The sequence below is a fragment of the Palaemon carinicauda genome, chromosome 9 (assembly GCF_036898095.1).
Source record: "Palaemon carinicauda isolate YSFRI2023 chromosome 9, ASM3689809v2, whole genome shotgun sequence".
NCBI classification, from domain to species: Eukaryota; Metazoa; Arthropoda; class Malacostraca; order Decapoda; family Palaemonidae; genus Palaemon; species Palaemon carinicauda.
In genome coordinates this window covers 139,571,678-139,584,307 of record NC_090733.1, presented here as the reverse complement: position 1 = coordinate 139,584,307, position 12,630 = coordinate 139,571,678, and the positions used below count along the sequence as shown (strand labels likewise).

At 47.3% G+C, this 12,630-nt stretch overlaps 1 protein-coding gene across 1 annotated transcript in view; it reads right to left on the bottom strand.

Moving 5' to 3' along the window:
* LOC137647193 (glutamyl aminopeptidase-like) overlaps window positions 1–12,630 on the bottom strand; it is a 65,326-nt gene that overhangs the window by 35,866 nt on the left and 16,830 nt on the right. Inside the window, exon 4 of the mRNA XM_068380520.1 lies at window positions 867–1,011. Within this exon, the coding sequence (XP_068236621.1) occupies window positions 867–1,011 (145 nt within the window). The remainder of the gene's footprint in view (window positions 1–866; window positions 1,012–12,630) is intronic.

Sequence of the window (12,630 nt, the reverse complement as noted above, 5' to 3'; positions counted from 1 at the left end):
TAAAAAAAAATTCATTAATGGCATCCTGGAAACAAAAATCTTTTGCCGTTTCCGACGCAAAACTACAAATACGGCAAATCGTAATTCTGTATAGCAGTGTATCCTTAATGAATATGCCTCATACTATTGTGATAAAACCCTCGATATGAACTTTCATCGATAAGGTTTTAGATATGCGCAAAACAGAATACAACTTAACGGTTTTTAAAACTTTTTCTAAATGCTTTTCTGCTGAGCTGGTCAACACAATTCTCGTTTTATGGTTTCTAAATGACTGGTGTATTTTAACATTATTACTGATCTGAAAATCTTATACTCTTTAATTATAGATAGTCTATTTGCTCATCCCCTATTCACTTTCCTCACCGGGCTACTTTCCCTGTTGGAGACCTTGGGCTTATAGCATTCCGCTTTCCCATCCTGGTTGTAGATCGGCTAATAATAATCATTTTGTTTATAAGTACAGTACAGTACCTTATAATGAAGAAATATCTGCGAGATTTCTTGATACATCTGTAGGCTAACTCACTATAATCCATTTCTTTTAGCGAGGCATATTTGCACCAACTCGCAACGGTGCCCTTTTAGCTCGGAAAAGTTTCCTGATCGCTGATTGGTTAGAATTATCTTGTCCAACCAATCAGCGATCAGGAAACTTTTCCGAGTTAAAAGGGCACCGCTGCGAGTCGGTGCAAAGATGCCTCGCTAAAAGAAATTGACTATAGTGTTAGAATGGGAACAAACAATTTCTTCCTCTTGGAACACTGTATCCACTGTAAAACTTTGTATCCAAACATTCGATCAAAGTTAATACGCAAGAAGGAAAATCCTACGGTTTACTAATCGTACACGCTGTATTATCATACCTTCACGGGCATGTTGGAAAGCGCTATGTACCTCTCTGACGGTCTAACGATAGTTACTGAATAGGTCGACTTGAAGCTCGGCTCGTCGAAGCAGGGGAAGGCGCGGCGTGCGTACGTCGGCTCGAACTTGGTCGTTGCCAAACCCCTACGAATGAAAGCGAGAAGAGAGAAAGAATGATAATTCAGAAGAATAGAAAGATTCAGTTTAACTTGATTCTTTATAAAGAATATATCTATAAAACAGATTCATTGAATTATGGGAATGCCAACAATATTGTACTGGACGGACAGTTCTCAATTTAAACAATTGACTTGGCAAATATTCGGAGATGCAAACAAATCTAACTGAAATCATGAACCTTAGATATTGCATCAAGTTCATAATGAAATACTCTAATAAAAAATATATTATTTAATACAGTAAGCAAGAAGACATTTGCAACTAGAGGGGCACTCAGTAGAGCGCAGACCACTGCCCCGGCAGCTTATTTCTCGACCTTGACATGTATTAGTTGGCGTGGATTTTCATACACTCAAATATGGACCAAGTTTGAAGTCTCTGCGACAACAATGTCCATCCTTATGGCTGATTACGTGAATTGGACATTTAACTTGACCGTGACCTTGACCTTTGACATTGAACTTCCAAAATTTAATCATTTCCAACTTTTTACATAACAGATAATCCCTACAGGTCTCCTCACTCTAGATTAAAGTTGCACTAAAAGAATAAATCCCTAAGGAATCAAACATGACAAATTCGAAGATAATTTGTATTTTTCCTAACCATACAAACCTTAGCTATTTACACAGGGTTTACCTTTTAGCGCAGCTGAAATGGCGAGCCATTAGAATTTAACGAGGGTGTATTACCCCCGCGCTAGTTAGCGCGGGGGTAGGGGAGTGGTAGCTAGCTACCCCTCCCTTCCCTCACACACAGATGAATGCTCACTTTCACTTAGAGGTAGGACTTGTCTTGGGGGACAGGGCTGGCGGGCAAATGTGTGTAAATAGCTAAGGTTTGTATGGTTAGGAAAAATACAAATTATCTTCGAATTTGTCATTTGTTCCGTAACCGAAATACAAACCACGCTATTTACACAGGGTGACTTACCCCTTAGGTAGGGTGGAAAGTCCCCAGCCATACTGGCTTTGGCTTTACCCGGGGACTCAGAATCCGAGTGAGTAGCACTCGATAAAAGGAGTCCCTGCACCTCACAAGTTCCTTGCTCCGCAAGGAACCATGTGGCCTACGTAAGCTTGTGTGTGAAGGAAGAAGTGTAACCCGTCCTAGGCAGTTGACCTGGAGTTCCAGAAGGAACTCTGGGTTAGGACGTTCCCAATACCACCTCGTCAGGGTATGGGGGACGCGACAGTATTGACTCAATACTCGGAACACAAGGAAGCATGGTTTACCTGCAGAGGTTCGAGGTCAGCTATGCAGAGACCAGGATGCTGCTTCCCCGTAGAGGGGATGATGAAGAAAGAAGTAAGGGCCAGACATACTTCTTTCGTTCATGCAGACTAAAACCTGATAACAATGCCCTCAACCTTCTGCTACCTGTCCAAAAAAGGGATTTTGACGTAGGAAAAATCTATTTCTGGGCGAAGGACCTGTGCCGCCCAGTGAATAAGCTCCATTTAGCACTTATTCTTAGGTAATTTACTGCTAAATATACCAGAGAAAAAATGTAAAGGAGTGCTATGTTAACTAGCTCGCTCACCTATTGGTGTCGGTATAAAATTGGGCGTATAATCCAGAGGTCCCGCACTATTTAGATTCATCCACGACAGAAACCCCAATAGAGGAGAGCCGTTCAACCTCACTAGGTACTACTAACAATGCATCCGCTCAGAACCCAACTCCTTAGCACCCAAAGTTTGGGGACTCCAAGGGAGAGGAGCTGGGAGGGTTCACTGGGCGGCACAGGTCCTTCGCCCAGAAATAGATTTTTCCTACGTCAAAATCCCTTTTCTGGGCTCGAACCTGTGCCGCCCAGTGAATCTATACAAGAGAAAATGTCACCAAACTTGCAAAATAAAGGAAAAAACATAAGCGTAAGGGAAATACAGGATGCTTTTAATCAGAGATGAGTACCAAAAAACAATTATAAGGGTATCTTAAATATGAACATAAATCCAATAAGGTAGGTATAATAATGCCGTGAGTGATAATATATACAGATACTCAGGAGTATAAAAATTTACAAATATAATAACAGTATTCAGGTGCGAGACCAACGAATACAATAGGGTATAAATGAGGCAGGTAAGAGGGAGAGATAAAGAGACAAGGCATTAACCTGTGAGTTACCTGGGAGTAACTACACTCCCTGCAGCTACTGTAGAAAATTTTAGGGCTTCCAAATGTTTAAGGTAGTGTTTCTTGAACACTGACGGTGATTTCCACCCTGTATACCTGGAAAGGTCTGTAAAATTCATATGGTGAAAGAAGTTCACCGAGGTAGCAACCGCCCTGATATCATGTGCAAGAGGAAAAGAGTCAGGGTTAGCTTGTTTAATAAAATACAAAATTTGTTGCCTGATCCCTTTAATAGTAATGGTACCGCCTTGTTCTCTAACGAATAGAGGCCCCGAGGAGTTAGAGGAGGTCCGGGATAAATAAGACCTAAGAGTAGTGACAGGGCACAGAGACGGATCTTGCGTGAGGGGAACAATTTTCCAGGAGGACCATCTGTTTTGAGGGTCTTCGTTCTTAGCCAAAAAGAATTTGTTAGGAGAAAGAAGGACCTCTCCCGAAGGCAGGAAGTCAATATGACCCGGGTCTCTCGACAAGGCTGCCAATTCAGAAATTCTTGCCCCGGAAGCCAAGCTCACCAGGAAAAGTGTTTTCCTGAGAAGGGGAATGTAATCACAAGAACTGTTAATGGTATCAGAAGCCAATTTGAGTACGTCATTAAGGAACCAGGTCACCGGGGTAGGACGAGTAACACGTTTCAGTCTGGCACAAGCTTTCGGAATTGAAGCTAACAAAGAGTCGGTTAAGTCTATGTTAAAACCCACTAGGAAGATCTTTTTCAGAGCCGATTTAATAGTGGTGATAGTATTGGCTGCCAGACCTGATTCTAATAACGATCTAAAGAAAGTGACTGTAAGGTTCAAGTTCATACAGTTCACGTCTGAGTCTATTAAAAATTTTGCCAACTTTTTAACTGCAGAGTCATACTGGCGGATGGTGGAATCCCGTTTATCCGATTCTAGGAACAAGGTGTTTTGAGGATCAATATTGGCACCATGCATAGCCGCAAACTTCATAAAGTCCATAAAGTTAGGGCGCTCTGAATGTTTGAGAAAGCGTACACAACGCGTGTTTGTACTATCTGAGACAGAACCGGATTGGGTATCGGGTGAGGGTATAGTCTCAACTCTCGCAGGAGAGGATACCAGTTGCTCTTGGGCCAGTTGGGTGCGACCAAGGCTACTTGTCCTTTGAAGGATCTCAGTTTGTCTAGAACTTTCAGCAAAAGATTCACCGGGGGAAAGAGATAAATCTTTTCCCAGGTGTCCCAATTCTGTGACATGGCGTCTGTGGCGTAAGCCTGAGGGTCTAGATTGGGAGCCACATATACTCTCAATTTGTGGTTGGATTCCGTGGCGAAGAGGTCCACTTGGAGACCGGGAACCTGAGAGAGAATCCACCGAAATGACTTTAGATCGAGTGACCATTCCGATTCTAGAGGGGAGGTCCGGGACAGGGCGTCTGCCACTACATTCCGGACTCCCGCCAGGTGGACAGCTGAAAGATGCCAACGGTTCAAGGCTGCTAGGGAGAATATGGCTACTAGAACATGGTTCAGAGGCCCTGACTTTGACCCGCCTCTGTTGAGGCAGCGGACCACCACTTCGCTGTCGAGGACCAGACGAAGGTGTTGTTTCTTGGGAAGAGCGAGACGTTTCAGGGTTAGAAGAACTGCCATGGCCTCTAGCACATTGATGTGAAATTGGCGGAACAAGGGAGTCCAAAGACCTTGAACTTTCTTGAGCTGAGAATAGCCGCCCCAACCTGATAAGGATGCGTCCGTGTGAATGATTAATTTCGGAGGCGGAAATCGAAGGGGAACTGACTTTGACAGACTGTTTGCTCTTGTCCAAGGAAGAAGTCTTTCCCGTAGAATGGGAGGAAGGCGGACTTTCCTGTCCCGGAGCTTCCGGTTCGCCCTCGAACACCAGACACGATTGATATCTTTCAATTTTGCCTTCAGAAGAAGATCCGTCACTGAGGCAAACTGAAGGGACCCCAGAATCCTCTCTTGGAGTCGTCTGGAACTTACTTTGTATTTGAGAAAGCGTTTGGTGTTCCTTGCAATCTCTAACCTCTTGGGTCTGGGAAGACACAGAGTATGAGATATAAGATCCCATTGCAGGCCGAGCCATTGGAACTTCGATTTTGGAAGAAGACGGGACTTCTTGAAGTTGATCTGGAAGCCTAGAGATTGAAGATAATGGATGACTTTGTGAGTGGCTTTTAGGCAATTTTGGGAGGTGTCTGACCAAATGAGCCAGTCGTCCAGATAGGCTACTACTTGAATCCCTTGATTCCTGAGTTCCTGAACAGCGACTTCTGCTAACTTTGTGAAGATCCTTGGGGCGATGTTGAGCCCGAAGGGCATCACCTTGAAGGAGTAACTTTTGTCCCCTAAGCGAAAGCCTAGGTACGGACGGAAGTGTCTCGCTATCGGGACGTGATAATAGGCGTCTGTAAGATCGATAGAGGTGGTGACGGCCCCACGGGGAAGTAAGGTCCGCACCTGCGAGACGGTAAGCATTCGAAACTTGTCGCATTGAATGGACAAGTTGAGAAGGGATAGGTCTAGAATCACTCTTCTCTTGTCCGAATCCTTCTTCGGGACACTGAACAGCCGACCTTGAAACTTCAGGTGTTTCGTTTCTTGTATGGCGTTCTTTTGTAAAAGATCCTGGACAAATTCGACCAGGTCCGGAGTGGAATGTTGACGAAATTTGTTCGGAGGAGGAGGTCCTTGAATCCAACTCCACCCCAGTCCCTTGGAGATGATACTGAACGCCCAGGGACTGAACCTCCATTTGTCGCGGAAGGCATAGAGCCTCCCCCCTACCTGCTGCACCTCAGTATTGGTTTGAGGAGTTGCCTCCACGTCCGCCTCGGAAATTCTTTCCTCTGCGAAAGGCTCTTCCCCTGCCTTTGTTCTGGTTAGAACCACGGTGGTAGCCTCTACCTCTACCATAACTCTGGGAAGAGCTACGAGCCTCGTAAGACTGGTTAAAGGCAGGAGAAGTGGAGGAGGCACCAGAAAGCTGGCTCTTAGGGAGCAGAACGGTGACATAGTCATCCGAAGGAGCCTGAGAGGTGGAAGGCCGTGCAGGGACAACAGGAGATGGGGGAAGAGGCCGCCGGAAGTTGGACGAACCACTCTGCTGTTGCCTGAACTGGGTGGAGGTATATGGACGAAGCTTCTTCCTACCCCGGGCTTGATAATTTGCGGGGTCATATTTGCGTTTCGGGGTCAAACCCCAACGGGCTTTAAGGCTCTGATTAACTCTAGTGGCCTCCGCCAAGACTTCCTCTACGAGATCCTCGGGGAAGAGATTTGAACCCCAACAGGAGGACCGGATGAGCTTATTAGGTTCATGCCTAATCGTCGCCTCAGCTAGGACATGCTTGCGACATCTGCGTTTAGCAGTAGCGAAGTCATACAGGTCATAATATAAAGACTGTAATGTAGCCTTGTTGAGAGACTTAAAAATACTCTCCGTATCGTAAGTCAAGGCTATCGACTCCGTGGATGTGGCCAGGTTTAGAGTACGGCCCACACGTAGGCGGGAATCATATTCCTGTTTAATGAGGGATTCCGGGAGACGGGGAAGCCTCTCACTAAACAAAACTGAGGCACAGTCTGCTGCTAGCTTGCCAGAGGAAAAGGTGGTATGGACGTTGTCCCAACACTCAATACCTGAAGGAAGAAGGAGGGAGATTGGATCCACCTCTCGGATGGGACGCAAGGGCTTCTCCTCCAGAGCATATTGGAAGGCAAGCTCTGCCACCTTATTGACGCATGGAGTCAAGGTGTTCTTGTCCATTAAGAACATCGTAAAAGAGCTTTTATAAGGCGTCAGCATGGTGTTAGTGCAGCCGATGTCGTTCAAAAATCTGGCCCAAACAGATTGGGCTTGCTCTTTAGGGAAGATGACCGTCTCTTTGGGGACCTTGTCTAACCGAACTAAAGCTTCCTCGGTAAGCCTGGCATAACCATGAAATGGAAATGCCAGACCAGGAGGAAAGAATTCAAAGTCCTCTAGAGGACGAGTGCCAAGGCCCTCCAAAGTCAACATTCCGTCTGAGAACGGGGAATGAAGAGCCATACGCCAAGGGTTGTTCTTGGCAAACGGCGGGAGCTTAGAGGCATCCGGGATGAGAGAGCTTTGGACTCTCTCCGGAGCTCCTTGCTCTAAAGCCCCAAGTCTCTGACCGATGTTAGAGAACATCGTGTCCATCTTAGAATGCATCTCCGAAACCAACTTTGCTTGCATCTCCGACACGATGCGAAGCATGGCTGATTCGGAAAGGCCCGGGCTAGCAGCAGGAGGGGCGGAATGAACTCCCGGGTCGTGAGACTTAGAGGAGGAACCAGAGGCTTTTGATGACAGGTCTGTACCTTGTTTAGAGCTATGGGAAGTCTTGTGGGGCTTGCAAGCTTTGGGTAAGGTTCTTGATGTAGACTTATCCTTAGGGGGGACCGGGTATGATCGTTGAGACGAATCACGGTCCCCAGAAAATCCATGAAAAGAAGAGCGATCAGAAGAAGAAGAAAGAGCGGGGCTGAGGATAGGAATCTCAGCGCCGGAAACACTTGCCTCACTTACCACCCTACCTGTATCCGGCTCGTCTAGTAACATTGGTTCGACGTCCAGGTTCATGGAGGCAACATTATCCTCCAGACCTCCGGGGGCGTCCGATGGATCTTGCTCTGAGTCGATGAGACCCGTTATGGTGGCATCAATGTGGGCAATGATGGGAGCTGCCACATGCCTAGCCACAGCGGCTGAAGACTTAGCGTTGGGGTAAACCATGGAGCAGTAGTCCTCAGATAGGACGTACGGCCGCTTAGACTTCACATTCCGGGCAAAACCACCAACCCACACCTTCAGTGTGGCCCGAGCCGCAGACTTTTGCTCCGGGGATGCCTGAAATAATAGTGGGAATTATAAAAGGGAAGACTCCCAATGGTCCTTCAAGACCATAGAGATCTTACTAATAGTAAAATAAGAAGGCAACATAGCCAACGGGACTCACCGAATCAGATCCAAGGGTAGTGATGAGGTCGAAGCAAATCACACAGTTATCCGGGTGCCATACCACAACGTCTTCCAGTTGAACCCCACAAGGGGCATGAGATCGGCAGACGGAGTGGCCACAAGGCTGGTGCATAACAGCTGCACAGGCCGGCGTCAGACAATGCACCATCTATAAAAAGAATAGTATATGAGAAACTGTAATTCCCTTAAGTAGGGGCGGGTCCGGAGGACCCGGGCCTAACAAAGGTCTAACACAAGATTAGAGCTTAACTGTAATATTCTTAAGTAGGGGCGGGTCCGGAGGACCCGGGCCTAACATAGATCTAATACAAGACTAGAGCTTAACTGTAATATTCTTAAGTAGGGGCGAGCCTAACAAAGGTCTAACACAAGATTAGAGCTTAACTGTAATATTCTTAAGTAGGGGCGGGTCCGGAGGACCCGGGCCTAACATAGATCTAATACAAGACTAGAGCTTAACTGTAATATTCTTAAGTAGGGGCGGGTCCGAAGGACCCGGGCCTAACAAAGGTCTAACACAAGATTAGAGCTTAACTGTAATATTCTTAAGTAGGGGCGGGTCCGGAGGACCCGGGCCTAACATAGGTCTAACACAAGATTAGAGCTTAATTGTAATATTCTTAAGTAGGGGCGGGTCCGGAGGACCCGGGCCTAAACATAAGTCTAACTTAAGACTAAAGTAAATAGTATATGAGAAACTGTAATTCTCTTAAGTAGGGGCGGGTCCGGAGGACCCGGGCCTAACATAAGCCTAACACAAGATTAGGGCTTAACTGTAATATTCTTAAGTAGGGGCGGGTCCGGAGGACCCGGCCTAAACAAAAGTCTAGCTTAAGACTAAAGTATAGCCATCCATTCCGGTCGAGCCGGGAGTATAAAAAAGGATGCAACAACAAAAATTTAAGACACAGGGTGTCTGATTTCCCGGGGCGAGGCTAAGCCCCGGGCCGGGAAATAAAAGTATCCAAAACCAATTCATATAGGAACTCCGGGATAGTGATCTGTCATATAATCATTATATATAATCATAGGAACTGTTATAAATTAAAAGGGGGGACGGAACTGTAGATAAGAACCGCCAACCGAACCCAGAGGGTTTCATATAACATAAACCAGTGTGATAAGTGAATATAAAATAGGGTGCACCGGGATCCAACTCTGTTGACCGGTGGCCAACCAGACTAGACAGAGCCGAACCCGCCGGGACACCCGGAGGACAAAGTCCATAAACACTGAACTACCCCCTCTACAAGGAGGGAAGGCAACGGTCCCCTAGGGGAGAGGGGGAGAGAAGCCTAGCCACCCACCTAGCGAGAGGGGGAGCATGGGGGAGGATCACGTGATACGGAGCAGCAGGGCTACCAACTGACGATCCCCAACCAGACAGATCAAACGGAGTAATAGCACAATATTCATTATAATAGTAATAGCGTTGAAAATATAAAATAAACACATAAAAATTTTTTGGGCAAGGCATGCAACATAATAATTAAATCACAAAAGACACACCTGATGGCTTAAAAGATAACATTGCCGCCTAGCACGAAGGTCGGCAGCCATAACGATACGTAAATGATATCGGCCCAAAATTTGAACCACGAGGGTTCTAAACGCTAAATAATGAATATCCATAATAACAAATAAAATTTAATAATAAAAATAATACATATAGTAACACCGCGAGTGAAACTAAAAGCTCTCAAAACAGGAGTACCAACTGTAGATGGAATCAAGCAAGATCGGTATGAACGAAGAGAATACACTCCTATAAATCAAATATTAGACGATCTAGGTTGCTCAAAACACAGCAAAACACAGCTTGGTACTTAACTTAGACGGTGTCTCCAGGGAAACCGACGAAGAAGCCATAATCCAAAGAAAATAAGCGAAAAAACGAGAGCACAACAAAAAAGCGGGTTACACACAAGATGTGCTAAAAGGAGTTGGGTTCTGAGCGGATGCATTGTTAGTAGTACCGAGTGAGGTTGAACGGCTCTCCTCTATTGAAGTTTCTGTCGTGGATGAATCTAAATAGTGCGGGACCTCTGGATTATACGCCCAATTTTATACCGACACCAATAGGTGAGCGAGCTAGTTAACCTAGCACTCCTTTACATTTTTTCTCTGGTATATTTAGCAGTAAATTACCTAAGAATAAGTGCTAAATGGAGCTTATTCACTGGGCGGCACAGGTTCGAGCCCAGAAAGGAGCCTGAGGTTAGACCAGCTGTTGTGTAGCCACCACAGAGCGATAGAAAACGTATCGAGACTCCTGTGGGTCACGCCCTGCAGGAAGCGGGCTGCGAAGGTCATTAGACGCTTCCAGACTCCAGCTTGTAGCACCTGCGTCACAGAGTAGTATTACTCGAAGGCGAGGGACGTTGCGATGTATCCAACATCGTGCTGTAGGGCGACGTGACGGGGGAGGGTCTGGAGACAGGTCGAGATGAATGTCCTTGAGTCCGGGCTGAAGAGGTACACTGGTGACTCTCCCCCATGTCCTCCTTGTGCTCCCAAATCGGCTGCAACTGAGGACAAACTGCAGCTGTTCCCAGCGCTAACCTCTCGATTCCTTTACTGGCAAGAAAGAGAAGGTCTTGGGACATCAGATACAGAATGGAGACTCGAAATCTTGAATGAATCGGACCGAAGGGCCGGGACCCCCAGATTCTGAGTCTAGCCAACAACTCAGGAGCGAGCCTGAATGTTGCCTTCCCCTCTTCCTTAGAAAGGGGGGAGTCGTAAGAGACCAAGAAGATTGCTTACACACTGGCCGTGGCCAGAGTGAGCAGGAGACCCAAGGCGGAATACAATCCGAGGCCTGTCGTAAAGGGTCTTGAGAAGATCTCTTAAAGGACTAAAAGTCCGAGCCATGCTCCAAGTTGGAGGTCTTCCTCCGACTAGGGCAGGGACGATCGTAGCTTCGCATGAGCGAGGATAGATCCAGCGGGCAGGAAAAAGTTATTCCTTTAAGCCTGAAGGTCAGGGAAAGGCTGAGCGACAGGCTTCATTGCCGAGAGCGGAAAGGAGTTTCCTCCCGCCGAAAGGCAATAAGACCGTTATTGCTGGAGAAGAGGCCTCAAGGGAAGAGGTATATCTCCCACGGCACCAACCACCTTAGACTCTTCACTTTGCCTGGGAGACCGCTGTGAATGACTATCGTAGATGACGCGACCTCCGTACCGCGACTGTAGCGGGCTGTCTCCTCTTGAGGAGGAGGCGTAGTGTCTCCAGGCATGAAGCCGAAGCGACGCCCCGGTTCGGGAGAGATGTCGCAGTGTGGTTGCTTGAGTAGTCTGCGCCGTGGGAGAAGTTCTCCTGGGAGTTCCGTCAGGGGAAGCAGAGGGTCCAGAAACCGTTCTGCGCATAGTCCCAGTGGAGCTCTCCCATTGAAAGGTTGACAGACAACCTGGTCTTGTTGAGACCCATTGTCCACAGGCAAAAAGGAAGGAAGACGCAGGCGTCGAAGTTGTCCCACCATCACCGGAATGCATCTTGCCAGAGTCTCGGGGTCTGAGACTGGGGGGAAGAATAGTGGAAGCTTGAGGTTCCAAGCTGTCGCGATCAGGTCCCCCAGACCAGTACTTGCTGGTTACCCAAGGTCAAAGACCCCCAGGTACACTCTCTCTACGAGGCTCTGCTCGGATAGTCTGAGAGAACATTCCCCTGCCTGGAATGAGAGAGCCGATGGTGGTATTGAGAGAATCTCAATCCTCCCGGTATCTCTACTGCAAGATGTGAAGGTGTGAAAATGCGTCCCCTGCTGGTTAGAATACGCCAGAATCATGAAGTCGACGCGCACGGGGCGACTCGGCAGGAGCTGTAGGATCTGTAGAGGGGCCAGACTAAGGCCCCTAAGCCTGACTGAATGATGGAGAGGTATGCTTCAGGTCTTGACCATAGGCCTGGACCGGAACATGCCCCCCCCCCCTTCCCTTTGACGAGTCCGAGAACAGCATCAAGAATGTGGGGAAAGGACGAGAATATCGACTACCATCAAGAGGCTCCCTAGGTCAACACCCATTGCAGGTCTAATAGTTCCGCTGGTCCCATAGGGGCCAGGAAGTCCGGTTAAACATTGCCTGAAGCCATCGGAACTTGGATCGCCCCACATGGAACTTATCCTGAGGCGACCGTTCGGACTACAGACGGGTCAATGAGGAAAGGAGAACTAGGAAACGTTCCAAGGTAGGGCTGAAAGCTCTGCTTGACTGAGAACAGGTACTGCGACTCTCCTCAGTCTTGCCACAGTCAACCGAAAGGAAGGCTCGGAGGATGTGGTAACAGAATCTGGCGTCCCCAGGTGGTCACCCATCCAAGTACCGACGTTGCTTAACCTCGCTGGATGGACGAGAAGTGGGGTTTCCAACGTGGTAAGGCCGTTGACTCAATATCATTGCCAGATACTCCAGATGTTGAGGCAGAGGAAGAGAAGGCTCCAAGCAAAACA